This window comes from Haliotis asinina, chromosome 7 (assembly GCF_037392515.1).
Source record: "Haliotis asinina isolate JCU_RB_2024 chromosome 7, JCU_Hal_asi_v2, whole genome shotgun sequence".
Lineage (NCBI taxonomy): Eukaryota > Metazoa > Mollusca > Gastropoda > Lepetellida > Haliotidae > Haliotis > Haliotis asinina.
In genome coordinates, this window is record NC_090286.1 from 40,965,617 (window position 1) to 40,993,590 (window position 27,974).

The window sequence follows — 27,974 nt, forward strand, 5'->3', positions numbered from 1 at the left end:
TGGTATGTTCACAATGGGTTCACAAGACAGACAAACAGACACTATTTCACGTACCTACTTACCTACCTGCCTGCCTGCCTACCAACGTGTGTAAGTATATACGCACGTATGCACGTACACACGTTCGCACGTTCGCACGCACGGACAGCAGACACAAGCACAACACTGAGGAGATAATCTGATGCGTAGAACATGAATCAGACAGATAATCTGATGCGTAGAACAAGCAGTGTAGAATATCATTTATCATTACTCTCAGAAGACAGTCACTCCAGGAAATACAGACAGTCCCATGGCCGCAACTGACCGACCTGACTGACGCAATGTATTCACAGCTACTCGCAGGAAGAGATCTGAGATCTGTCTTCGTCGGGATGCATGTTCGAGAAAGCAGCTTGCTGTGACCAGAATTCAGATATGTGGTATTGAGACTGGATTGGATTGGACTGGAAACTGATGGCCCAAACTGACATCAGCAGTCTGGCATTGCCACTTCATTGCAGTATCCTCGATAGCAATCACAGTGCGCACTGTATATACTGAGATACATCTGTGGTGCGTGCTAGCGTGCGTATGCGTATTTCTTGTATGCGTACGACTGGATAAATCATACAGTATCGTGAATATCTACACACATACACTGAGGGGCTTTGAAAGAATACATGTTCCAGCAGTGGTTTAGTATGTAACGGTGGATGTTGAATTGCGTGTAAAATGAATTGGTTTGATAAAGACCGAGCTAAGATATTAATTTGTAATTTCCCTATAGTGTACCATGAAAAAACCAAATTATTGCTTTTGAAGTAGATGATGTGGAAAGTAGTGCATGAAATAAGCCTATTTATATTTTCTAAATTTCGTTAACTTTAAAATCAAAATAATACTTTCTAAAGCAAACCATGTCGAAGTATCATTTAAGTACTGGCTAACCGTTTAAACTGAAAATCAAACATGGTAATATCAACGGGAGGGTATTAATAGTTTCCTGTCCCCCTAAATATACTTAAGTCATAATCGTGCCAACTGTCTCATACAGAGGGGACGGTCAGACAATATGACACCGAAATATTATCTGGCTGTGTGCGATTATCTGAAAAAAAAATACTGTCTAGAACATGACGCAAGGAGGCTATTTCCGGCATGTGAAGCATAACATTCCGTTCCAATCTCCAACGGTTCCTGGAGATTATACATGTAATGCCGAGAAGTCGCGCTAGAGTCCGTCAGGATAATGGAGATTTAGAAATCACCATAGAGTGCGATGGGAATCCGAAAGCTGCACGTAATTTTTTAACCAATTTAATTTAAGGCGTTAACGGCAAAACTGTAGAGGCACTGTCTGTAGCAAGTGTTGAAACTCACCCTTTAGCTATTCATGTGACATAGTGCACCCGTAGGATCCAACTTTCGTCGGGCGTAATAATTCAACGGTGGCCCGTAATTAATGGAGTTTTGATCAGAAAATTCCGTGACTGACATTATGAACATCGATTACTATAATTAGGGTACGGTGACATGCACGTCACCTTGTCACCGAGCCTTTCCAAACAATCTAATAAGTCTCCTGTGGCAACAAACCTAGACTTCGGATTCTCCAGGCTTAACACGCCACACCACTCATGATGAGAGTCTTGTTACCGTCCTTGACAGGCCCAATCACTTAGCTATACTCTTACAGGTAATTGTAGATAAGCAGGTTTATTAAAGTCTCAATAGTGGTACATATAAAACATATATGACTTCGTATACGTATGCAATAAATAGAATATGCTGCAACCAGTCTCTCAGCGACTTACGAGAGATATATTAAGCATTATTAAGCTTAAACATTCATTGTATGTGGGTCCATACCACTATACTCTTCCTAACGCGGTGACATATACTCCCCGTTCACAGTCATACCACACAGAACTGATGGTTCGCGTCCTACAGATATATTCAAATCATTAATGTAACGAAAGTGAAGTTGGAAATATCTTTTATTAATGTCCCGCTAGACAGAAAACAATGTGCACTTAAAATATTGTTTAGCCGCAATGTTATAATTGAAGTTGAAATACTGTTCACTTAGGGTCTGAAACCAAACTTTGATACCCATGGTTATCAATAATATACATATTTATTTTTCAAAATGTTTATTTTCCTCTGACCTGCAGTTTACATAAGCAAAATTCTACACTAGCAGCTTCAGAATACAATCAAATGGAAATTTGAACTCTTACACACACGCTCAGTCAATTATCTTGTCCCCTCATGAATGGATACCACTAGCCAATGAATAAGTAATCATCGGTTTTGATTGACGTGTATTTATATTCCAGGTCGTTTTCAGGGCCGCAACTAGACAGAAATGGAGAATGATTAGCAGTGATAAAAGTCAATTACTGGACGTCTAGTACGAATCATCTTCAAGGAACGGAAGTAGTGTCATATTATTTCCGTTCTGGAGCTGGAAACGTTAAAACGGAAGCCAACCATGTCCCCGCTTTCCGCATGTGAAGTCGTGGCTGATGTCGTTGTGTACGTCAGCTGATTAAAGACGCTGTCCACCTGAGAATTAGATGAGTTAAAGGTACACCCAGTTCAGTTTACTATCGTTTTATTGTCTGATCCTAATCATTCAAACGTATACTAGATTTTGACCGTAGTTTTTTCACCCCATATTGAAAAACAGGAATTTGTTAGTGCTAGGTGTTGAGTTCTGCATGGTCAATATTATGTGTTGACGTTTAATGTTAGATAGTAGCTCGGAGTGAAATAGTGGCCTGAAAGGAGTTAACAACCAATAACAGTGATATCAGTGTTAAAACATGCACCATGGAGTGATATGATCATCATAACATTTATGAGCATCATCATGTTCCGTCAGGATGATATAAGGTGACCCCCACTTAACAACGTCACTTTGTTGTCACATTGAGCAGGATCTCCTTTTACAAAGACATATGTTATCGCAAGTCACTAAGGCAACCGTAGTGCAATGTTAAAGAATGGGAGTTCAGGTTAACCTTGGTTAAGGCTGCTTCGTGTAATGAGTCCCTGGCCTTCGGTGTCTGTCCTCAGGGGTAACTAGCAGGAACGGGTGATCACACTGATTCACTTGGTTGATGCATGCCCCATCTAATGGGACCGATGGCCATGGTGTCAATCGCTGGATTATGTGGTCCCGACCCAGTTATTTACAGACTAACGTTACAGAACTTGGAGATAGCTGCGTGTAATGTTTAACAACAAACGAGTAAATAACAAAAGAGGTCACTTTAACAAATACACCTAATCTCGCTAAACATCTGAAGTATCTCATACCTTTGTAACGACCTAAGCATCAATCAAATCAGATTTAGCGAACCAAAATACCCGATCAATTTCACCTGGACCTGGATGGACTGTCGATGTTAATTTCAAATCCGGATCCTCACTGGTCAATCAGTGTGTCTTGCTCTCTGTACGTTTGAATTGATGTTTCCGATAGTCTAAGTAAGTGGTGGGGTAGCGTATTGGTTAAAGCGTTCGCTCGTCACGCCGACGACCGGGGTTCGATTCCCTACATGGGTACATGTCCGCCGTCGTGATAGTACTGGAATATTGCTAAAACCATGTTCACTCACTCACACAGGTAACTGACATCTGTCGTGGTTAGTTGGTTGGTTGTAAGTAATACCATGTATACTCGGCCAAATAAAATTCTTGATACTGACTCCGAATATGGACGCACGATGTGCACGTGTAGGTGTGTATCATAGCGCTATCACCCAGGTAACAATATAGACGAGCATGGAGCATGGCATCGTCATATTGGAGACATACTGCACGGCACTCCATGTAGTTGCTGAAAGTACAGTGTAGCGGTGGTGCACAATTGTCTACAATGGCTTGAGGGGTGGTGCCGTATAATTGGGGATAATGAGAGGGAGATGAGCCGAGCAGTCACCCCGGGACCTCGAGACGTGATGACGTCTTCGGCGGCCAGACGGACCTTATTTCACACAATGACTTCACGTGCTTCACACATTGTGCCAACGTGAGAAGCGAACCTAGGTTTTGGTCTTGGTGAGAGAAAGCTTTAACCTATCACCCCGTTACAAGTGTGAGCTCTCCATGAACAAAGGTACCTCTGATCGAAAGTCGTTGCCATGGCAGTACGAGCGCTTGACCAAGGTCTGCACTTTATTTAACCAAACTTGGTTTCAAAACTGTATGGCAGTAAGATTGCCCTAGCCGACACTCATTTGAGATCAACCGTTGGTAGGAAATGCTCCCCTCAAAAACCCTTTAAGAAGGGTCTGAAGGATAGTTCTGTTACTGATTATACATGCTACATATCTTGACGTTATCGAGGAGATTGGTTCTGTTTCCAATGATTTCCGTGCAATTATGAATGTCATGAAATATGTCACTGTTATAGCGATCGGTTACTATGACATTGCCAAGGGTCTCTGTGACGTCATTAAGTGTTTGTGTGCAGTCAACGAGTTTTCATTGCTGATAAGGAAGGTCTGTGTTATTGATTAAAGCTTTTTGATATCGCAGATTTGGGCCTTTATTTGGGCTTCCTCTGCCAGTATTAGGGCAACGTGGAAGCGGGAGAATCCTTCTTGTTGACAGCCTGTCATATTTGTTTGATCGTCCGAAATAATCACCCCAACCCCAAACGGATTCCAAGTTGTTGTGACAGCCTAATATGCTAAATACTCATAAACTGACCGATGACGGAGGACAGACGTGAGAAGAGAATTATTTCTGTCGCGTTTCCAGCTTTGACCACCAACTGTAACAAACACCTCACATGGCGTCGCTGAGAAGCCGGCGGTCAGTGAGCTCCGCCGTATTTGCCACACGCCTCGCCCTTTGTCAAGGACATTGTGGCGCATGCGCGGTGAAACCTCCTGCCTAATCGATATTGCTGTGATACTGGAAGTGCCAAGTTGTGGCATGGCCTCCGTATCGGGAGCGCTCGCTGTGGTGTAGAAGCGTGCCGTTGACGGTCAGTGCCAGGCGAATAATAACGGTAGCAGCAGTCATGGAACTGACCACGGTATGGTGATCCGAACTTCATTCACGTGTGTAACTGTGGGTTGTACCGCAAGGAATTTCCAGGATCATAATGCCGGTAAGAGATTCCTTTAATTGATTTCATAATATTCGAAATCTTAGAACCGTATCCATGGTGATGGATGGCACCACAAACAACAGCTTGTTTTGATGGCTAAATCGCTATTAACCTTTTGGTAAATCAAGTTCGATTTTTTATCATCTCTTTATTCCCAAAGCTTTGATCAATCATTTGCTCCCCTCGATCCCAGTTCCATTAAGTCACACAGAATGTGATCAATTCGTGGAAATCTCACTTGTTTGTGAGAGACACGATAGAAAGCGGCCAACGCGAATGTTAACGACCTTTTCGTCAATTCCAGTGCCCACTAGAATCATCCTGACAGATTTCGCTAGTTCCTTGGCCGAAAATTACATCTTCACGTGACACGCATCAATAATAAAGTACTCGTTTATGTGACAAGTCCGACCTTCAATACAATCACGCTTGAAAACAGGTTATTGTTTGGATGGCAGGTGTCATTCGTTGTGAATTGGTTTTACCATCAATGGTTACGACGTGTCACTATTTGTTCTCCCCTTGTTCAACGCACCAGGGATATTCTACAACACCCTCTATATAGGCTCACTGATCGCACTGGACGTTAGACGAACGCATGCTTGTTTACTGTAGAGGCATTATGGTATGTAGATTCATTGATAGCATTCGCTGTATGATGTTACTTACATTTCACAAGAATGTATGGTTATCGTGGTCTTGTTTTCAAATTTATTACGCCGACGCTATAAAAACAGATCTTGATTATTTGATAACATGTTTTCAACAAAATTAACAAAATTCATGTAACTGACTCATTTTTATGTTTATATGTGCAGGCAAATTGCTTCCCTGCAGCAGTATCGTTGTGTTTTCAATGAACTCATTATTCAGGTAGCTGTAGATCTATCTGTCAGTGATATGCACATTTATAGTTTCCTGTACTATAATATTATTGATGTGGCTTGTTGAATATTTGTGATGGCGGATCCCCCGTATCCGCCACTTAGCATGACCGCTTTCTTCAAGCCATATGTTTTAACTCTGTCAGTGTAGCCAATGACAAACATCGACTACCTCAAATCCCTGTAATCAAGAAGCACTGTTTACTAGGGTTACACCTGCTTGATATATGACAATGGGATGTAAGCAGATGCTGATCTGTTAACCAGGTCCTATACAGTTTTTGGACAGTGAAACGACATATTTGTGGTATACGGTGAACCGGCACATTTGTCGAATACGGCGGTACAACCTGTTTGTGAGATGCCCTTGTGTGGGACGTTTGTGCAACACGGTGGCGTGGGATACATTGTTTACGTATTCGTCGAATACGGTGGTACAACATATTTGTGGGATGCGCCATTACGGTGGCATGGCGTGTTTGTGCGACGCAGTGGTATGGGATGGTATGCTCTGGCATATTTGTCCAATACGGCGGTACAACATATTTGTGGGATGCGCGATTGCAGTGGTATGGGATGGTATGCTTTGGCATATTTGTCCAGTACGGTGGTACAGCATATTTGTGGGATGCGCCATTACGCTGGTATGGCGTGTTTGTGCGACGCAGTGGTATGGTATGGTATGCTTTGGCATATTTGTCCAGTACGGTGGTACAGCATATTTGTGGGATGCGCGATGCAGTGGTATGGGATAGTATGCTTCGGCATAATTATCGAATACGGGGGCGAAATGCTTGTTGGATGTGATGGAACGGAATCTTTACGGAATGAAGTGGTGTGACATTTTATGGGAAACGGTGGTGCTGATATTTGTGGGTTACAACATATCTGAGGGATTCAAGAGGAATGTTTGCGGGAAACTGTTTTTCGGGATATTTATAGTCTTCATAGCTTCAACTGTAGCAATTAAGACTTGATTCTTTGGGACAATATGAAGCATTTTGTAGATATATGATTTTGTATGAGATAATTAATATATTTCCCTGACTAACTGTTGGTGAAGGTGATCGAATGAAACTCAACACAGTCACAGCAATTTCAAACCAAATAATATTTTTCTCTGGTTCCAAGTGACCATTACATACTTTTCTGGCTTTGTGATTTAGCTCAAAGGACAAACCAACCTTTAAGCAAATTAATATAAAAATAATCGTGTGTATTTTATCGGTCGATTTCCTGTCATTTGAATTAATTCCATACCCAAGAGGATTCAAAGTGCACTATTTGAATCAGATTGACGCAAAGCATCGTAGAGAAAGTTAATCTTCGTCAAACACTAAAACGGAATTACATGTAGATTTGCCGGTCTAAAACCTCTCATCGCATGTTAATCAAAAACCGTTTCAGCCCTCTCGATTATTATTTTGCCATCTGCCGTATTTACATGGGTTGAGTGTCAGCCAACACCAAACAACCATTAGAAACGTTGTTCTGAAGGGATTGGCGTCCACCCCAATCAATATACAGTTGTAATAGGAGATGTCCGTATATAGCTGGAAGCTTGGTCTTCGGTGCATTCGTAACTACTCGTGTCATTCCGGTCACGGAAAGAGGCGAGTAGTTACGGATGGTCTACGGTTGTGGATTGTCTGTAGTATATGGTACAACGGAGAGTATACCCACATTTTATTAGTAATTACCTGGGCCCCGTTCCTCAAAACAATCGTAGCGCTAGTCAATGTTAAAGCATGAGAGTTACGATCGACTTAGAGTTACGATCGACTTTGAGGAACGGGGCCCTGTTTACATATGAGTCGACGCTGTAATCAACGCTTTCCTTTGTTCAGGGATTATGTCGTACCTTCACAGTTTTTATAACAGCTGGGATAAGTGAGTGCGACAAGGAGGTCGTAAATGGTTTTGGAAGCCGCGGTATTCGTCAAGGATAAGGCAAATGGAACTATGACGCTAGTGTTACAACGTGTGACAGAACCTCGCCTTCAGATATGCTGTTAATAACTGTGATGACGTTCTTGACACAAACATTTGACGTGTATATATCAATGGCTGATTGTTTTCGTGTCGTCTTCGTTATCGCTCTTCTCCACACACCCTATAACGCGGCGCGCATGAAAGCGTGGTTTACGTATTGTTCAGTTCAAGCAAGGGAGTAACTCTAAGACATTTGATATATTTAACTGGTATTTTAAGACATTTAAGACATTTTCTAAAGAAAAAGTAAGTGCACATTTCTTTCTTGAAAATGTAATCATTATAATCGCAGTAGTGCTGAAACATGTCGCTACATTTGTTATTGTCATGATTATTGATTAATATCTATCATATATACATATAATAATAATAATCATAATAACAGTCAATTTGTATTTCATTTTCCCTGCTCAATTTCATGTCGGTGCAGAAACTTCAGTCGAAAGCTTGATGTAATGGATGGGTCTAGAGGTCTTAAGTTCTGGCTTGTAAGTAATCGAATCTGGACCAGACAATCCAAGGTTCAACACCACGAGCGTCGTTTTACACAACTAGGAACCGATGACGTGTCAACCGTGTCAGCGAGACTGACCACCCGATCCCCGTTAGTCGACTCATACAATAAACATAGGTTACCGAAGATCAAATCTAATCTGATCTTCACGTGTCTAATACTGAATTGGGTTGGAGAGATACGGAGTATTAAGTTTCATTGACGTTGCAACAACGGAGAAACGTGTGTGTCCATAGCTTACAAGTACACACACTAATACATTTCATCGTCACTCATGAAATTTTTATCCCAGTTGTAGAAAACAACATTAATTTCACACTATTAATTTGTACAGGTTTCATATAAAGCGTAACAGGGGTTAAGAAACAAACACAACTTTTTATGCATCACTTGCACAGTGAACTGGACGTTTATTGCATGACGAAAAGTCCTTGGTGTTGACTTCGAGACATTTTATAGCGGCTATTCTGAGACGAAACGAAGAACATTACCTTGCTTACACTCTGGGCTGAGGTAATCTGGTTTACGGAGTTACACGAGACGCCTCTGTCTTTTATGCTGCTACTGGTGGATGCTTTATCTGAATTTCAAATGAAGGGTTCCGGCTGTCTTTAATTCAATTTCCTGGGCACGTGTCGGATTGACTGTGGTAATCAGTTCCGATTGCTAAATGGAATTGGACTGGAGAGATGTAATTTAGTGTAAGTCGAAAAAAGAAGTTTAGATCTGATGCTAGCAAACCACTGATGATGCATTCATGTCGTTAATGTTTAGATGACAGATCGAAGTCTGCAACATCACCGAGGACCTGACTGCAGTTAAGACTGCATTCCTTATTCTCTCCATGCTTGCTTTAGGTACAAGTATTTATATACCTTTAATCGTTTCATTAAAGAGCATCCTCGGGTTTGTAGTCGATTTTGGGAGTCTTAGACAATTTCATCCTTGCCATTCAAACATCTTTGAATGTTTTGAGTGTTTGTTTAGTAATTTACTTTTAGGACATATCATAGTAAGAAATGTCTAAATTTCACAAAAAGGTTGTTAGAAATATATGAAAAAGCACCAAAGATTCAAAACGTCTAGATATAGATGGGAGCAGGGTTTGCAGTCCTCCTTGAAGACAATTATAGCAATTATAGCGTAGTGTTAGATTTGAAAAAAAATTAGAGCTATTATAATTTCCTTATATGCTTCTGATTTTCCAAAACAGTATGTTTATCTCCACTCGACCATAACCGTGTTCATAAGATTTGACAAAAACGTCATACCCAGTAGTGCTATGAAGAACTTGTTTTGATTCATATTTTATTTAACTTGTGAAAAGGAATACACTAGTACAATCATTATCTCATGCAGATTATCAGGTCACTGCCTGGACATGAAGAGCGAACACCATCTCTACCGCCCAAAATATCGCCAAATCTCATATGTTAAAGCCAGTGGTACAAGACAAACCTATATTACATCAGTGCATTCATTAACGATAGACCGTGTCCAGTGACCATAATACATAGTGAATGAATGCGTGATTCGAACCAAGCATCAGAGGAAACCATAGCTAAGGCAGACAACTCTGCCACACTGTATTAGGCTGCTGGGCCACCATACCTTCTTTAACAAACTCATGAAGATGCAGATTAGAATTGGTTTTCAGTAACCCATTACCCGACGTAATGGAGTGGTCAGACTCGCCGACTTGGTCATCGTATCCCAATTCCGGAGATTGATGCTCATGCTGTTGATCACAGGATTGTCTGGTGCAGGTCCGATCATTTACGAAGTTTGGCCTTGTATCTGGAATATTGCTGAGTGCGACAAACCAACCAACCTACCATATTGCTAAGCTGAGACGTTAAGCAACAACCAAAGCAAACCCCCATTATTTTGTAGCCCAAAGATATCGCCATGGCTCGTCATGTAACTTCACACACGTTTGACTTCCAACACGAAGGTTAGTTTCAGCAGCTGTTGATGGAGTCCCGAACACTTTTCATCCTCTTCTAGGGAGTCTGATTGATGAGATAAGGTTAAAAAAAACATTTCCTTTGACAATAGCTAAACACAGACGCTCAGATTACTGGTTGCATTTTTTTACCCAAAGGGTACTATTTCAAAAATCAATTATGGGTTTGTGTGCTTGTTCGTCGCGGATACCGTCATAAATGTAAGGGAGGTTTGCGTGTTACGATATCTTATGTCAGCAGTTGTCAACACGTCCGTCATTTAGGTTGAGCTAACGAAGAATTACTGTTATACATAGAGTGCACAGTCAGTCTCTGAGATCGCAGAACTCCGTTGAGGGAGCCAAGGATTCATATATCCTGCCATTTTCTCGATAGGGGAGGCAATGAGGATACGGATACAGAAGGGGTAGAATTAAAAACAAAACAAAACAAAACAAAAACAAAAAACAACAACAACAACAACACCATAAAAAAACCAAAAAAAAAAAAAAAAAACCAAAAAAACCCAAAAAACAAACCGGCTGTGTGTCACGGTTACCTGGAAATCCATGCAATCGGCATACCTCGGTCCTGTCCGTTTACCGAAGGAAGACACGGTTTGGTATATAAGAATGTGGAGCCTCTACCAAAACCTAAACAAAGGCCAGATCATAAACCATGCACAAAGTTTGTTCTCTAGGTGTGAGTAGATCTGTGCAGTAATCCATCTTCATTTACATATTTCACTGATTGTAAAAACCTAAAGGAAATTCGATACTTGAACAACAAACAAAGCGTCTCAGACCAAGCCACAATATATAAATAAATCTCACGACTGATATAGATGATATAGTTTGGATGACGTCTTTGTCAACGATGACTCCGGTTACCGGCACGTAGGATCTAAAAATGCGGTCAGATATTGACTGAATAGATCAATTTTAGCACTATTTAAATAAATTGTGTTATATAACAGATGTGTAATCTTAGCTGGAACATCTTAATGCACTTTAATCATTTTAAAAACAGGTGCGTATACAAACCAGTTATCGAGGACACTTTTCAACTCCGCCATTGTCCTTCAGAGTTGAATAAACGCACCGTCCCTGTCATCTGCAGGAGAGTATCTCAGTCAATACGCGTCGTGGGCGTGTCTGTCGTCACTGAAGTCTTTGTTAACGCTTGTTGTAGTGTCTGACGCATACTTATCATCTGCTACTGACATTGACAAGCACCAGTCATGGGTCTTCCTGGTGAGTATTCCGCTCGTCTTGATATGTACATCATCTTTGAACGTTCACAAAATGGGGGTATCACCTGAACCATAATTGGTGTAATTTGTCTGACTTCCCATGCCTGTCAGTATCAATGAGGAGCCCATATATGTTGTATTCCTGTTGTAAGGGTTCGGCTTGTCTTGGATGACGTCTTTGTCAGCGACGGCTCTGGTTGTCGTCGTGTGTGTATACTTCAGCAGGCCGTCGGGGAGTCGTTGATGCCGTTTGATCACTGATAATGGACAGCAGGATTTGTCTGCAGCTGACATTTTGTGAGTCATAAGAGACTGCAGAATTTGAATGGATTTTCAATTTCCATGTTTATCGTTGACGTGTAGGTGTTGGAACGTGTCCGCGTCTACTAGGGTTGATGTTTATGTCATGGAAGTGTTGAAACGTGACATAGGTATAGAATACTATATACCTTTTGTTCATTATGCATACAGGTTTAGTTGCATATGAACATTTGGCGTTTGTAGATATGAACACATGAACAAAAACCATATATTTTGTATACAGATGTAGGTACATATGCTTGGTTTTGTATGGAGAATTAGATACACGTGTATTCAGCTTACTGCTTTTATGTACTGATTTATATCAAACTTGTTCTGGAGTATAGATTCACATCATCTGTATCTAACTTGAAGATTTTGGTGTACAGATTTCCAGCTTGTTGATTTTGTGAACAGATTTACATACATCTGTATCCTCTTGTATATATATAAGATTGATATATATATATATATAATCTTGTTGACTGTACATATGTTATAGTGAATATGTCAAATTAGCGATTTTGTAAAATCACTGAAAAATTTCAGGGATGTTATTATATTCCTGGTTCACTCCTTGGTTCACAAAATCTTAGGGATTTAACAAAATCCCTGAAAATCACAACAACTTTGTACAATATTCCATGAAATGAATATGTGGCATTCTCAGTCTTTGTTTTGACAATACTACTTTATATAAAAAAAATATGATTGTGCAAAGTCTCTGATTTGACATATGTTCACTGAAACATATACAGATTTCACCAAACACATATGCATCAAACACAGGCACGCGCACGCAGACAGATAGGCACACACACACATACATACATTATATTAGTGTTTTCTATGGTTATCACCTCCATATTTTGTTCTTGTAATGTAATAATTTTGTGGTCGCAGATCACTACCCGTTGTAGACCTGAAGATTATTGAGCGAACGCATGATTTGCCGTGTATTTCACGTTCCTGTTGGGCTGAGGTGAGTTCGTGTGCATGAATGAGGCTCTTATCCCATTCATGTTATACCGACGTCACACGTTCGGGTACGACTGTTTGTGGTTCCAAATTGGCAGAAACATTGACATGACGCAAATCAAAGCAAATTGGCTCGATTACAACGGTCTTTGGGCCCCTGCTCCCTTCATTAGGTATGAATTGGCGTCTTCGTTGAAATGAGAACAAAATGGCATGCCCTAATAGGAAACCAGTCTGATTAGGGATGCTTCCCACATCACCACGTGACCTGTTCGTATATCCGGTGTAGATGGAACGAGAACGGCGAACACGTAATTAATAACAGTCTATCCAGATGGAAACCCCCCCCCCCCCAAACCCAAAATTTCCACTTACGAGGAGACATTTAAGTGTACTGACTTGAATCCACGCTCTTGCGTAACTGTTTATCGATCGACATTCTTTGATCGGAGTATATCTACTGCATTATCAGTCGTAAACAAGTCTCCATAAATAGGATGAATCAATTCGTGATCACATTTGGATACCAGCTGAACCGGAGGTTTATTCATGTGTATACGGTTGTAACTGCCCGGGGAATAATAACTGATTAATGTCCATTTGCAGCAAAGCTTCGATTGCAAATGTTCATACATTTTATGGGGAGACATATTGGTAAGTGTTCATCATGCATCGCTAAGTATTCATCCCTAAGTATTCTGATAGAGAAGAGCAACACATATTTATGGTTCTCTCCATCATACCAGCTTCTAAATGCTACTTACAGACGGTATTCTGATGGCATAATTTATCCGAGCATCGGTAACAAAGTATGAAATAATTATAGTTCATGTTTTGACGTAACTTACGCCTTGGACTCAAAATCATTTACCTTATCAATAGAAATAGAATAATAGTATCAATAGAAATGCAGATAAATGCAATATTTAGTTATCGCTCAACGGCCGTGGGTAGTCCAATGGTTAAAGATCCTGCTCGTCAAGCCGAACGGTTCGATTTCCCTCAAGGCTACAATTTGTGAAAACCTTTTGTTGTGTAATCCGCCGTGATATTTTTCGAATATTGATAAAGTGATGTAAAACGTATACCCAGCCAGTCGATCCTGGACAATGAAAACTTCCTCAGAAGATGAAAATAGTTTTCTTTTTATGAATTAAACATGTTATTGCTATAGAAATGGTTTCTAAGACCCATTAAACCCCCAACAACAGCACTGCCATGTGTAGGCGTGTCCTCGGGCAAATTCATTTCCTTGCGTTGAGCATGATAATAAGTCAATTCTCCGCCACCAATTCCCCCATTAATGCGCTGATGTTATAACTATTCCACACGCGACAGATTCCCCAAACCAAATCCGTGATCATTTTTTAAATTATGATAACAATATTTAAATGTAAGATGCTCAAATGAAATTTATTTATTTTGCAATTATTTGTCAAATGGCGAAATCTTATAATCGATGGGTTCCGTTTGAAGTCAGTTTTGTTTTGTAATTATGTAATAATATCTATCATGGAATTGTGATGAGGGTGTTATATTCCACAAATTGGGGGTGCACAAAAGGAGGAGATCAAATAAAACAATCGCCCGTGGGGATCTCTCAAAATGTGAACTTCATGTAAACTGATTAACACATGCAAGATATATTACTACCCCACGCGCTGTGACGAGCGACAATGATCATGTAGCTAGCATCTAACAGCACATTGTATACTGTGTATATTTTCATCACCAGAGGATGGCCCTGTCGGCTTAAAAAGAGGGACAAAAATCCCTATGAAATCTCTTCTAAAATCACATTCGAATCTTGAGATATGCCGAGACCGTGTTTTTGAATCGCTATCAAATACTGTGTATATTTTCATTACCAGACGTTGGCCCTGTCGGCTTAAAAAGAGGGACAAAAATCCCTGTGAAATCTCTTCTAAAACCACATTCGAATTTTGAGATATGCCGAGACCGTGTTTTTGAATCGCTATCAAATACTGTGTATATTTTCATTACCAGACGTTGGCCCTGTCGGCTTAAAAAGAGGGACAAAAATCCCTGTGAAATCTCTTCTAAAACCACATTCGAATCTTGAGATATGCCGAGACCGTGTTTTTGAATCGCTATCAAATCGTTATACACTTAGATGTTCGCCGAGCCGGAGATTCTGTCTCAAACACAAGTATCATGTGTCAAGTATCAAGCAGTTATAATGTGTATTTCTGGTAAATGGAAACACGGAATTGCATTGGTCGTTAATTCATTTCGTAATGTTTTTGAAATGCCCTAACAGTCTTATGCTGAACAGATGTACGTCCCTTGGGTGTGTCGGGAACCAATACGCGTTGGTTCGAATTCAATGTTTGCACATGACCAGTCGTTCATGTCACTCAGGTCAGGTTATGGAAGGGGATGAGTTGTGCAACCTATGTGAAACCTACACCACATGGCTAACTAAATTTATGACCACACCATGGTCATTCTCTATTACAACACCCACCACCACCACCACACTTAAAGACTGTGCCGTTACTTTTGCAATTGTTTCTACCACATTACTCACTAACATTGATGCATTACTCCATCTTTGGGTAAAATTAATAAAGTCAGTACTTATTCATGATAATTCAGTCTAAAGTCAGTTTACAAAGCCCGTCAGCTCCATATGGTTCAAAGCCTGAATTTTTGCGGACACACGGTGTCATCATTACTATATAAGGATACATGAACGCATGCCAGTGATGCAGTCGCAAACTGGATATTTCTTTCAGCTGAAACGGTATCATGATTCATTTGTATAACACTTCCACTATGCCTTTACTTTGGCGCTTCATGTCTTCGTTAAGGAAAGTGCCACGTCGTTTGTATTTGTTATCCAAAAAGTTATTTGACACCGAATGTGATTACAACCGCATTCAGGACATTACCATAGATTAGGCCATCTTATTGATTCATATGGTCGATACAAAAGCTATATTTCCAAGTAAAGCGAGCGAGCTATTGGTCCACCACTTTCTGTGTAAACTATTGAACGTGTAATCTCATGAGGTACAAATCCACAGTAGCAGATGGCCACCAGGGGCAACAATCTCCCAGTAAATCAATCTGTGACCTTGTATTATCAACTGTCTATATTTAGTGATTATCGATTGTTTTTATGATGAGATGATCCCCGTCAATTACTGTAATTGCCGTCAACACAGCCATGATCAATGCTTCGCTACACAGGAAACGGCATTTCCGGTCTTCCAAAGAAATCATGTCTATGCTCACAACCTATATTTATGTATTACAAGTGATGTCATGTCATTATTAAGGAAATACTACATATTTCAAGTTAATTCGTGAGGATTACTATTTCTTGTATACACCTGGAAATTAATCAAGCAACACCCCAATTTTTTCTATTGGAGCAACTTTGAAGTGTTCTGACAATCAAAATATGCCGGGTTGATATAGTTTGACACTTTTTTATTCAACAGACGATCTCTGACAAACAACTTAAAGGGAAAAAGTATCAAGACTTTGCTTTATTGCAACGAAATCCAAATTCTTAAAACTGTCTTAAATTCATGAAAAAATGGACACAATTTACTATTCATCCACAGACGTTGTTGTCAGGTGTATTAACACAAATGTCACATGGAAAGAAAGAACAGTCATCTGAGAGTCTGCACACCGACTTTCATCAATATCTAGTGTGTCCTCCCTGCGCACGCACCACCGATTCCAGACGCCTCCTCATTCCTTGGATGAGTCTCCGGATCTGATTCTGGGGGATCCTGTTCCACTCCTCATGCAGGGCAGCCGTCAATTCGTTGAGATTATGGACTGGTGGGTCTCTCTGCCTCACACGACGGCCAATAAAGTCCCACAAATGTTCAATGGGGTTGAGGTCAGGGCTCATGGCAGGCCATGGAATTCTGTCAATTGCATTTTGCCGCAAAAAATCATTTACAGCATGCGCCCTGTGAGGTCTAGCATTGTCGTCCATAAATATGGGTCTCGTTGCCAGAGGATGGTTCTCAAAATGAGGTACCACAGCCCTGTCAAGAACCTCCTGTTGGTAACGAACACCGTTAAGGTTGCCACGGATGGTAATGATATCCAACTTGCAGTTCATGGAAATGCACCCCCATACCATAACGGAACCTCCCCCAAAGGCCACAGTCTCCTGGATGTTCCGTGGAGCCATTGCTGTGTTCCTCTGCATCCAGACCCGAGTACGACCGTCCACCATGTGCAGCAAGAACCGGCTCTCATCTGAGAAATGGACCTTCCTCCAAGAGGCAATGTTCCAGTGCAAACGGTCATTACACCAGGCCAGTCGGGCTGCCTTATGGGCTGGAGACAGTCTGGGTCGCTTGATTGGCCTCCTTGCCCGGTATCCTGCAGCTTTCAGACGATTCCGAACAGTCCTGTTCGAGATGGGTCTCCCTGGAAGCCACTCCTGTCTCAACCGAGAGCTCGAGTCGAAGGACCTGCGCCGTACAAGTCTCAGTAAAGCTCTGTCCTCCCGGACTGTGGTCTTCCTGGGTCTTCCTGGTCTAGGCAGGTCTTTAACTTCATTAGTGGCCCGGTATTTTTTCAAAAGTTTTGAAATTATGGAATGATGTCGTCCGATTTGAGTCCCGATTTGTCTTAGAGACATACCAGCATTCCTCATGCCGATTATTTGCCAACGAGTGGCCTCTGATAATTTCCTACGTGCCATGACATTGAAATGAATGAAAAACCGAATGCAATCGACAACCTGCGCTTGTAAACACCCCAGGGAAAAAGTGCATTTTTCGAAAGTTGAGGTTAAAGCAATGCACGTGCGCTGTGCAAGCTTCACGCGCGTCATATCAACCCATGAAAAGCTCATGCTGTATGTCAATACATCAAAATTGAATAATCAATCATCAAAATTACTTCGTTGAACTTTGTTAAGTTTTTATGTGTCTTTGAATTTGGTGTTGCTTAATTAATTTCCATATGTATATATAAAATTTGATCATAAAGCGACATTATAGAAGCTGTCATGTCAGTATCAGAGAAGACTTGATCTGTTATACTTGCAATGATTGCATAAAAGTTTTCAGCCCTAAATATAATACTTTTCAGCCCTGAATATATAACAACTTTAGACAAGTGACACATTTCCAATTCTTAATGCAGAGGCATTCCTCAGATGTAAATCAAAGCCTGTACATATTTATCATTTTTTATCAGCGCCCGTAACAAACAATTTAATAATGCCCAGTATGTTAAATTCTAAGAACATTGACGTTATCAAATCTGTTGCATGTTTTCATTGCAAGAAATGTCGCCACCACCACGTGCATGTAACTGTAGTGTATTTGTACTATTGGCCTATAGGCTCGAATTAAGGACAAGCTTGTAAGATCCGTGAAGGTAAAGGTCAGAGTTGATCTTCAGCAAACCATGCTTTGCAACCCATATTAAATCATATTTAACTGAGAGCTACAGTTAAGCCCCGAAGCACAGTTAGAAGTACAGTCAGACAGAGAAGTACAGTTAGACAAAGAAGCACAGAAATTATAATTTCGTTTCCGGACACCGGAAACCTAACTGAAACAAAATGGAAACTTAAGTTCCAGTTAGGTTTCCGGATCGTTTCTGTACATTTCCTTCAAGTTTCCCGGAAAACGGAAACTTACAAGTTACCCACAATCCGGAAACCTTGTTAATTTTCCTGTGAATTACAACGCTCGACTCAGCCGTACAGTTAAACCCACGCCAGATAAACCATATAATCAAACAGTGTTTGAAAAATTGCGAGATTTGTAAGTATGTCGACAGTCGACTGACAAATGATCAAAACATGCATTTAAACGAATTCCTACAGACGTAGCGCTTTTCGAAATTAACCGAAGGACACTGGGTATTAACTACCGGGAGTATGTGTATTCAAAACAAGCTCTTTCGTGAGTAAAATAACAACCAAATCTATTGTTGCAAAGAAAATCTGTTTGAACTTTGAAGAGTGAATGTATTTTACACTACGTTTTGTTCATTCATTCGTTTATTTGAGTGAAATATCAAGCAAAAACGGGAAGAATAGGTCATGAACTGCCAGGTATATGTTTGGGTGGAGTATTGTCCGGGTGGGGAACTGACATGGTAGCGAAATGACCAGGTGTGGAAACGACTGGACCCCTTATAACATTTGCTTTCAACTGAGATACAGTCGAGCGTAGTGTCAGGTGTCCGTTACCAACTCTAACAAGACGAAATTTTCCCGGCAATAATCAATAGAGCCATATACACATTCAATAGATTCTAATTATTACCTCGGCCGTCGGCAAGACAGCTTAGGGCGGGAACAAGAGCGAGTATTAACTTGACCCCGCTAGAGTACATCCACGTTGTTAATCTGCATTGATGAAAGCAAATATTTGATGAATAGAAAATGGAGGCACGTCAGTCTGGACCTGATTGGGTTTAGATTTAGTTCTGCGAATTGTGATAGATGCTGAGCTGAAGTCCATTGGTCAGAGACTAAGGCCTCGTTTCATAAACTTCCGGTGCACGTGTCCTTATAGACAAGTATATATCGAGGTTTTGGTGAATAGTCTCATACCATCCCATTCATCCGAATTCACTGTTGGAGATGATCAGAGGCGCACTTCTAACATATCACCTGTCTAGTGAGAAACCTACACGTAGGGTGTAAGGATAGACCAAAGCACAGTTTCTGTTGTCACTTTCCCAACTGTAGTCACCCATTCGCGACTTACAGTCCCGGACAAATTGGACGATCCCGTTTTCAAGGAGTCGTGCACATGACTTGTCATCAATTTTAACAATTGCATAAGGAAACTGCCCGCGATGAGGTGGCGTGTGGTCAGACGCACGCTTGATGCATGTGGTCGTATCCCAGTTGCGTAGATCGATACTGGTTATGCAACGTGATTGTCTGGACCAGACATTTACAGATATAGTTGGAGAACTGCCGAATGTTGCGTTGAAAAAGAATCAAGCACAGTAAGAATATGTAGAAAGCCCATTTTCGAATAAGGGCAGAAAACAAGCTTGACTTTGTTGTATCACCTCGACATAACCCTCCCTTTAGAGAGGTATCCCAAACTATCAGTGTTAGGTAAGTGTTAATATATGCTCAACACCCCGTCTGAAATACCTGCCGAAACTTCCAATACTTGTGAAATAGCATGAATTTATCAATGAAAACCAATGACGACACGTTTCGTGAAGAGGATGAGTCTATCTATAGTGTCTAGCAGAAGCCCATGAGTTCGAATAGAAGGATACGGACCTGTGCAGAAGGAGAAGGCTGTTGAGCAGATGAAGTAGACTCGAATTGAATGATTGGGAAGTGGAAAGAGATACAGACGGAAGATTAGATGATACAACTGTAACCAATATATTTTTGTTCAAACATTACTCGGTCATGAGCTTTATCGATGCTTATTTGATCAATACTTTTATTTTATCTAAATGTTTCTCGTCAGAAATTTTTCTGATAACGTAAACTGCTCTCACTTTGATTTCCCTCTGCGTCATTAAAGAAGTCGATTACTGCTCGGGAGTATATATATATGTTATTTACATTTAGGTTATTAATAACCTACTAAATATTTATGTCTGCTGGAGTTGTTCCAGTGTCAATATGCCCGATACTGTTCTTTGTGGACAGTAGATACAGCATCCAAGAACCAGTAGTTGCCATGGAGATATACGTGCGGTTCGTACGCATCACAAGAAAACATCGATTATCAAACCTCCATTATTCTTACTTCACACTATCATTTTTCATGTTGTATATACGAAAACTGATTAAAGAAATTGTGAAATTAGAAACATAGGATATTACGTAATTTATTGGCTCAAGAAATGGTGTTTGAGTGTCTGATAAACAAGTTTGGGGTGTGATAGGATAAGTACCGTCAACAGAAACTCGCTTTGGAATGCATTTTACAAAGCAAGGACGATTCAGAGGTTTTGGAATACAACACGATCAAGGGACGTAACTCTACTCTACTAATTCGAACTTACTGTTCAGTTGGCCACCTCATGGCGCAGTAGTGACTTCATTAAATAGCGTGGATGTCCAAATTTTCATGGCCTTACTTAAATGTTTGACCCTATCATCCTTGCTCTGCTAGGGAGGCAAGTATGAACAGGTGCTCCACCAATATGTCAGACACGCAAATGCGGTCAATACCTTCCTCCGGAGGCAATGATTTTGCTGTGGGACAATCATGGAGTTGTTGTCAGACCGGATGCAGCTGCCGAACTCAATGCGGTCCTTTTTTATGGGTCGACGTGCTATCTGTAATATCCGTCGTACAGGGCGCCCAGGAGAGCCTAGTTACTTGCGTCACTTTCATGAGATTACCTCACGAAGACACCTTTTTAGAGAATGCATCGTGTTATTTCTTCTGTTTAATGATTCTAGCTTTGCTTTTCCAGGGAGATGTTCCTTTGTTTGATAGAACCCTGAAACACGGAAGTTGCCAGGAACAAAATGAGTTGTTAAATTGCAATCATTTGAAAGTTTTTGCTTGTTAAGGAGTTCATGCGGCTACAACATGCGTCGAAATGATTTTGTATGTTATTGTTTCCTTTCGCCGAACGAATATCGTTAACTCGCAGACTTTCTTCTTGTGTTAATCAGTCACTTTTAAATAGAATGTACACTGCAGATCTTAGCTCATAGTCCATTTTTGTTTCTAAGCGGTTTTGATATTTATGTATGCATGGTCATCCTTGATAAATTGCCATAACATTATGCTTGATCTTATTTGGTATACTATCAGACAAAAGAAAGCACACAGATGGTGGCTGAAATCGAAACAAACAAGAAGTAGTTATTCCATGATGATATACATGTACTTGACACTGGTGTCACGCAACGCGGTGTTGTTTCAAACTGCAGTAGGGGTAGCCTAGTGGTTAAAACTTTCACTCGTCACGCCGAAAACCCGGGTTCAAATCACAACACGGATACAATGTGTGAAGCCCATTTCTGATGTCCACCGCCGTGATGTTGCTGAAATATTGCTAAAAGCGACGTAAAACTAAACTCACTCACTCACTCAATTTAAACTGCAGTATTTAGGCGACTTATTTCAGTCTAGTAACCGTTTTGATTTTTTCAAATCCAATTTTCAAGTATATATTTCTTTTGCCCTGGAGCTGAATGTGATTAATACAATAAAACCCTGACATTGAGCTGCGATCTGGCATTTTCATTTTATATCATTTTACGTTTTTTTCGAAATATAGTCAGTGACGCATTTCATGAAATGTTATCCGTTCGATATTTCAGGATGTCTGTTCTCTGGCAGAGAGGATCTCGACATAATTTTGTGTTACCATGGATAATTCAGTTTCTTGTAGCAGTCGTTGTAAGCGATATAAACATGACATTTAGACGCATATAGCATCTGACGCACCTGCGTCTTACTGAACGCGACAAACCCCTGTGAAGTACCTAGATGGTTTGTTATTAAGCTCATACATTGCATAGATTCTCTTTTTATGAGAACACTCCAGTTTTATGTTTTTATTTCTGGGATGTTTTTAATTACAAAACATGTTTATTTAATTATTGCGAAACATAATTTACTGGGTAGTGCTGGTATTGGCATACAACCTGCGATACGATACATCACGATACTGAATCTTTAGTCTCGACGATATATTGCCAAAGTATTGTGAACTGAAACTGCGATAAGATGCGACGAATCCCGATATAAGGATGGCGATACCATGCGTAATACGATATACAAACCTTTAATTCTAACAACCAATACCTTAATATCAAAACAAAAACAATTTTAAAACAAAGAAATTTTGAGTTGAAAAAGGCACAAAATACTGTTAAAACATAAAACATAGACCAAACCATCTTTAATATCTGCAAGTGGCTGGATGCTGCCTTTGCAGTCACAAAATGGAATGAAATTTGTCATAATTTTAAAAAGGGTATACCTCGACAGATATCGCGATTAGGTAAACATCGATGCATCGTGGCCCATTTGACGTATCGTATCGGGAAATACCACGGTGTAAACTTTGTATCGATCCACTGTTTCGGCGGCCCACGGATCGATGCGTATCGATGAATCGTCACACCACCAATACCTGCCATGCCTTTGCAGTGACCCGTACTTATCCACGTGGATAGGGGCTGAACACTCCATTGACTTCATGACTGCATCCTCAATTATTATGCATCATTTCCATGCTCGTGTCTCATTTCTATTTAGTAATACAACAATGGCGTTGTTCATGATTCTTCAGACCAGTAGTTTAGGAGGGGTGGGTTGATTATTATTTTAATTACATAGCAGTTTAGGTAAAGTAGATTAGCAGTTTAAGGCGGAACCTTCTCTGTTCCGCTTGGAATGGTGCGTAAACGAAATGTAAATTGAAAGTTTTATGTTAAGGCTGCGAAAATGATATAGTGCAAAGGAAAGTTTAGAGACGGTTTAGCCGTGAGAATAATGGCTATCTAATAAAGTCTCTTGATACTCCCGATCCACAAAGCTTTCCTAGCTCTACGTCATTCGTAAACCTATAACAAACTATACAGTTACGATCGCTCGTAACATTACGAATGCATGTCCACGAAGTGTTCGTAGCACTACGTTATTCGTTACCAAATGGAATCATTTTTATGATATACTACATAGTTACGACAGGTCGTAACATTACGAACGCTTCGTGGATCGGGACCCGGGACCCGGGACCCGGGACCTTGGACCAATGCGTCACCACTACTTTCTGTGGGAAGTGTCGTCATTCTTTCGGCCTTAGAAGAACTCCCCAAACAGTGTTAGTTTCGGCCTCAGACATTTTAAGGGTAGCACGTTTAAAGGGGTTAAACGTTCACTCGTCTCGTGACGTTGTCCGTATGTGGAGCGCCATTCTCAAAGGCGCATACATTCAACGTCTACAGACATCACGAACGTATGATTTGTCTTAATTTGTTTTCGCTACACCACATCCAGATTCAATTTGGCCTCAGTGCAATATACTCTGTCTATAACGCGAGCACGATTCGTGTTTTTAGGTGCGTTGTGTACAGGCGTGAGTAATGCTTTTCTCTATTTCAAGGCACAATTATACTTAAAGTCACTTCAAGCGGACAATCAGATGAAACTATGCACTGATTTAAATGTTTCAGGAGACGTGGCATATTTCAGTCTGAATCAACAGACGGAAAGCGTTTAGATATCTTTCTCATTATTTCGTAGATAATTCACATTAATCATAATACGATCATTACTCTGTGTTCATTTTAAATGCTGATGACTTTGAAGGCGCTGAAATCCAAGCTGCTTTTAATGACCAATCCATCGGGTTTTTGTCAATCTTTAGGGAGATCAGTTCACACAAAGATACCCTGTTATCATTACACATCTTGGTTGTGTACTTTGAAGACTTTTAATACTGAATATCTGATACACTCAGCATACATAATAACGTGGTATGAATTGTATTTCAGATGTGACCTCGTTCTGTAGTGCCAGAAGATCCCGCTAGAGGTCGCTGCATGATGTCTGGAGAGCGGAAAGCGGTATCGCCGATACCCGAGGAGTATACGGAAATTGCCGAAGAAAGGCACGAACTTCCGGCAAAGCGTCACAGCCGTGGTCGGATCCATGAATCGGAGCGTCCACCTCAGAAGAGAAAGCGGAGCTGCCCGGATTATTTCGGTGTGAAGTCCTACCTCCACAACTTCTACGACGCCAGCGCTGTGTATAAAGATCCCATCATCTACGAGGACGACGATGACCTACGTTATCTCTTAGCTCCGTATCCTCGCCGTCGACGATGCCCTCCGATATGGTGGAAGATCTTCATGTGGGTTGGCGTCAATCTACTCCTGTTTGGTGTGATCGGGATCCTCGTGGGTTATCTGGTTCCCCCTAAGCATCCTCTCGAACGCGTGGACGAAATCCACGATATTGCATTCGTAGACCGAAGTGCTGAAGCTTACAATACTACACTAGATATGTGCAAACTCATTGGCCTTATCTTGTTCTGTGTAGGGGGGATAACTCTGGCCATGTCACTCCTTTTCCCAAGCTTTCTATCTCACTACTGCGATGATGATGGTCGAGATGAGGCGATCAAGGTGCCACTGAGGGATGGAGAGAAGACGCCTCTCAGTCCTATCGAAATGACCATTCCTTCGTCATCAAAGGTCAGGAGCGTCCAACCTGCTCGCAGAAGTCCGGAATCCGTCATGACACAAGGGGGAACCAAATCGGTGAAGGACTGAACGTAAGGGAGACCACTCCTGGCTATGTCTCGATAACGACTGGATTATCTCCCTTGACTTCGATGACTACCACAAAATGTTGTGTTAATATCATTGCTTGGTTCAGAAAGCGTTTGTGATGTCAGGAACTGATATCAGTGAGGAATTCGAGAGGGTGTAATTCAAAATAGATATGAAGAAGGAGAGCCCTTTACATCACATGCCTCGTGCCCGACAGACTATAATACTAGTGCCACGGGTGAATAGTTTATGGGTGGGTTGTGTTGACATTACAAAGGATACATGTGTTGTTGTGACGAAAAGGAGTTCCACTGATCGTGACGAGAAATGACGAGAGTAACGGCGACATGACATTTTGGCTCCATGCGATGTTCTCGACGACCTGACTGGGTTACTACTGTATACAATATGTCATTGTAAATGTCAGTTTGTTTTGATCAGTTAATAGTTCGTTACACGCATCTCAGTATCGCCGGAATATATTAACACGCTAGTAGTTCTCACGTGTGTATTCGTAAAATCGACATCGTTGTCCTAACACATTTATGCCATCATCAAGGTCAGTCTTCAAGGTTAAACATCACATCGCACTTTCTGGCATCTCTGTTTATGATCACAGAAACAGGCCTTCTTTAAACGACCGGCACCTAAAGGTTTCCAAAGAAATTGGTTAATGACGTTCTTCGATCGAAATGTACTGGTTAAATAAACCATGGACTACTAAATTATGAAACTGACATTCCTTCCTATCATCATTGTCACTGACTAACAGTTCGTGACATAATCATATCGCCCACACACATGAGAAACTCTCGTTATCGATTTCGCGCTCGGCCTAGGTAGAACTACCAGGACAACTTGCTTAGAGGGAAAACAAGCCGTGCCCTTAGTTGTTTATAACGAGACAGACTATCCGACAGTTTCTAGTGAACAGATCTGGTCTCTGAATTGTAAAAAGTCTCCCAAAGTGCTTAACCCTTTTGGTGCTAATCCAGATGAACCTTTTTATAATTAACTTCAAAACTGAATTTAGAATTTATTAATCTGGTCAAGAAAAGGGTTATCAGATGTTTATTTATTTTTGTAGATGTTGCCAAAATTATTTGATTTCGATATCCGATTGTATCACGCTACATTTCAATGAACGAGGAAATAGAAAAAATCTTGCGGAATGTTTTCTTTAAAGATGCACTACACAAAACTGTTCACTGTTTATACTATAATTGGGCCTTAGTATGCAATCAAAATCATTGACAGTCTATTTCACAATAACCCGAAAACAACGATCACTGATATATCTAATTAGATCAATATCTAATTGATAAATGTCTTTCGGCATTGATTTTCAATATTTCCTGGTTTATTCTTATATTCTACGAAGTGCGGTTATGTCGAGCAGTTGTATATAACGAACAAAATATGCACACATCGTGCAGTGTCTATCAAAACACGCGAATCCCTTAGAAACGCACAGCCCGAACAATGTACGTATTGTTTCCTTCGGTTCGACACATCCGTTCTTTCTTCATGCATCATGTTGAATCTGGAACTCATAACCATGTAGACACTGCTGAGGTCTGTCAGAACGTTAACTATATTTTGAAGTCTTGTCCCAGTGCTCCGTACAGTGACGTGCGTTGTGTGTATGTGCGTGTGCGTAAATCTAGTCCAGAGATGCTGGAAACACGGAACGGGATTCTGTAACAAAAACAGGTTTCTGTAGCGTATAATTCATAACCATGCCAGCTTTGATAAAACTGGATAATTCATTTCTTTATGGTTGGATTTTGAGTTATTTTGAACACGAACAGTTTATGTGTGTAACTGAAACAAAATGTCCCGAAAAATATCGATCTTTGTTTCTTTCTAGATCAGGTAGGCTGCAAAAGGTTTGGAACATTCAACAATTTCAAACTAATTTCATTGTTCTTAGTTAAACTTCACTGTTCAACACATTAAACCTCATTCTCGTGTTTCCGGCAGGTCAAGGTCACGTTGTGGGGGTGAACAATCCTAGTTGATTTGTACATGTTGAAGTCTGTAATAAATTGTTGGCAATGTTAACTATATTTCGTTTTCATTGAAAATCGTTTAACTATATCAGGTGACATTTATCCACAGGAGGTATCAATTCTCGCTTGTGTTTCTCAACGATTTGTTGCCAGATCGATCGTCATCGCACTTCCGGCTACCCCGCACTGAATACCAGTCATGGAGCATTCCGTACAAGAAAGATGGAAACACCGAAAACAACGTTTCGCACTGGAAATGAGTATTTGATGAAGACTGCGTGACGTTGACTGCAGTTGCATGTCTGGTACTGTGATTGTCCGAAAAAAACCCCAAAAAACAAAAAAAACAAAAACAAAACAAAAAAACGGACGAAAGCAGTATCCATACAATTTAACGTTCAAGTACATTGTACACAATCTTTCCAATAGCGTATGAACATTACCTTTTCTCACGAAAGATCTGGTTTTGTGATCAGGGTTTGGAGACGCCCTGCAATTGGAAATTCGCCAAAATGCATTTTGTGCTTAAGTATACATGTAAAAAACATAACATGATAGAAATTGCAAAATATATGCTGCCCATAGTTAAATATTTAGAAGTGTGCATTTAATTAGAAAAAAAAAACCCAGGATTCACGAACTGATTTTGTTAGACTTAATATCTCTTGCCTCAGATTTTATACCCAAAATCCACAAAAAATACAACTAAATATAATGATTATGAATACTGGTTTAATTA

At 40.5% G+C, this 27,974-nt stretch overlaps 1 protein-coding gene across 1 annotated transcript; it reads left to right on the forward strand.

Moving 5' to 3' along the window:
- The first annotated feature begins 4,878 nt into the window (after positions 1-4,878).
- Positions 4,879-27,287, forward strand: LOC137291827 (neurensin-1-like). Its single transcript, XM_067823363.1, has 2 exons — positions 4,879-5,110; positions 24,444-27,287. Exon 2 carries the CDS (start codon positions 24,492-24,494, stop codon positions 25,221-25,223), a length of 732 nt encoding a protein of 243 aa, XP_067679464.1. The 5' UTR covers positions 4,879-5,110; positions 24,444-24,491; the 3' UTR covers positions 25,224-27,287.
- The last annotated feature ends 687 nt before the right edge of the window (positions 27,288-27,974 follow it).

What these genes read in the sequence shown, in the direction of transcription:
- LOC137291827 (XM_067823363.1), top strand. Translation starts at nt 24,492, where the DNA reads ATGATGTCTGGAGAGCGGAAAGCGGTATCGCCGATACCCGAGGAGTAT.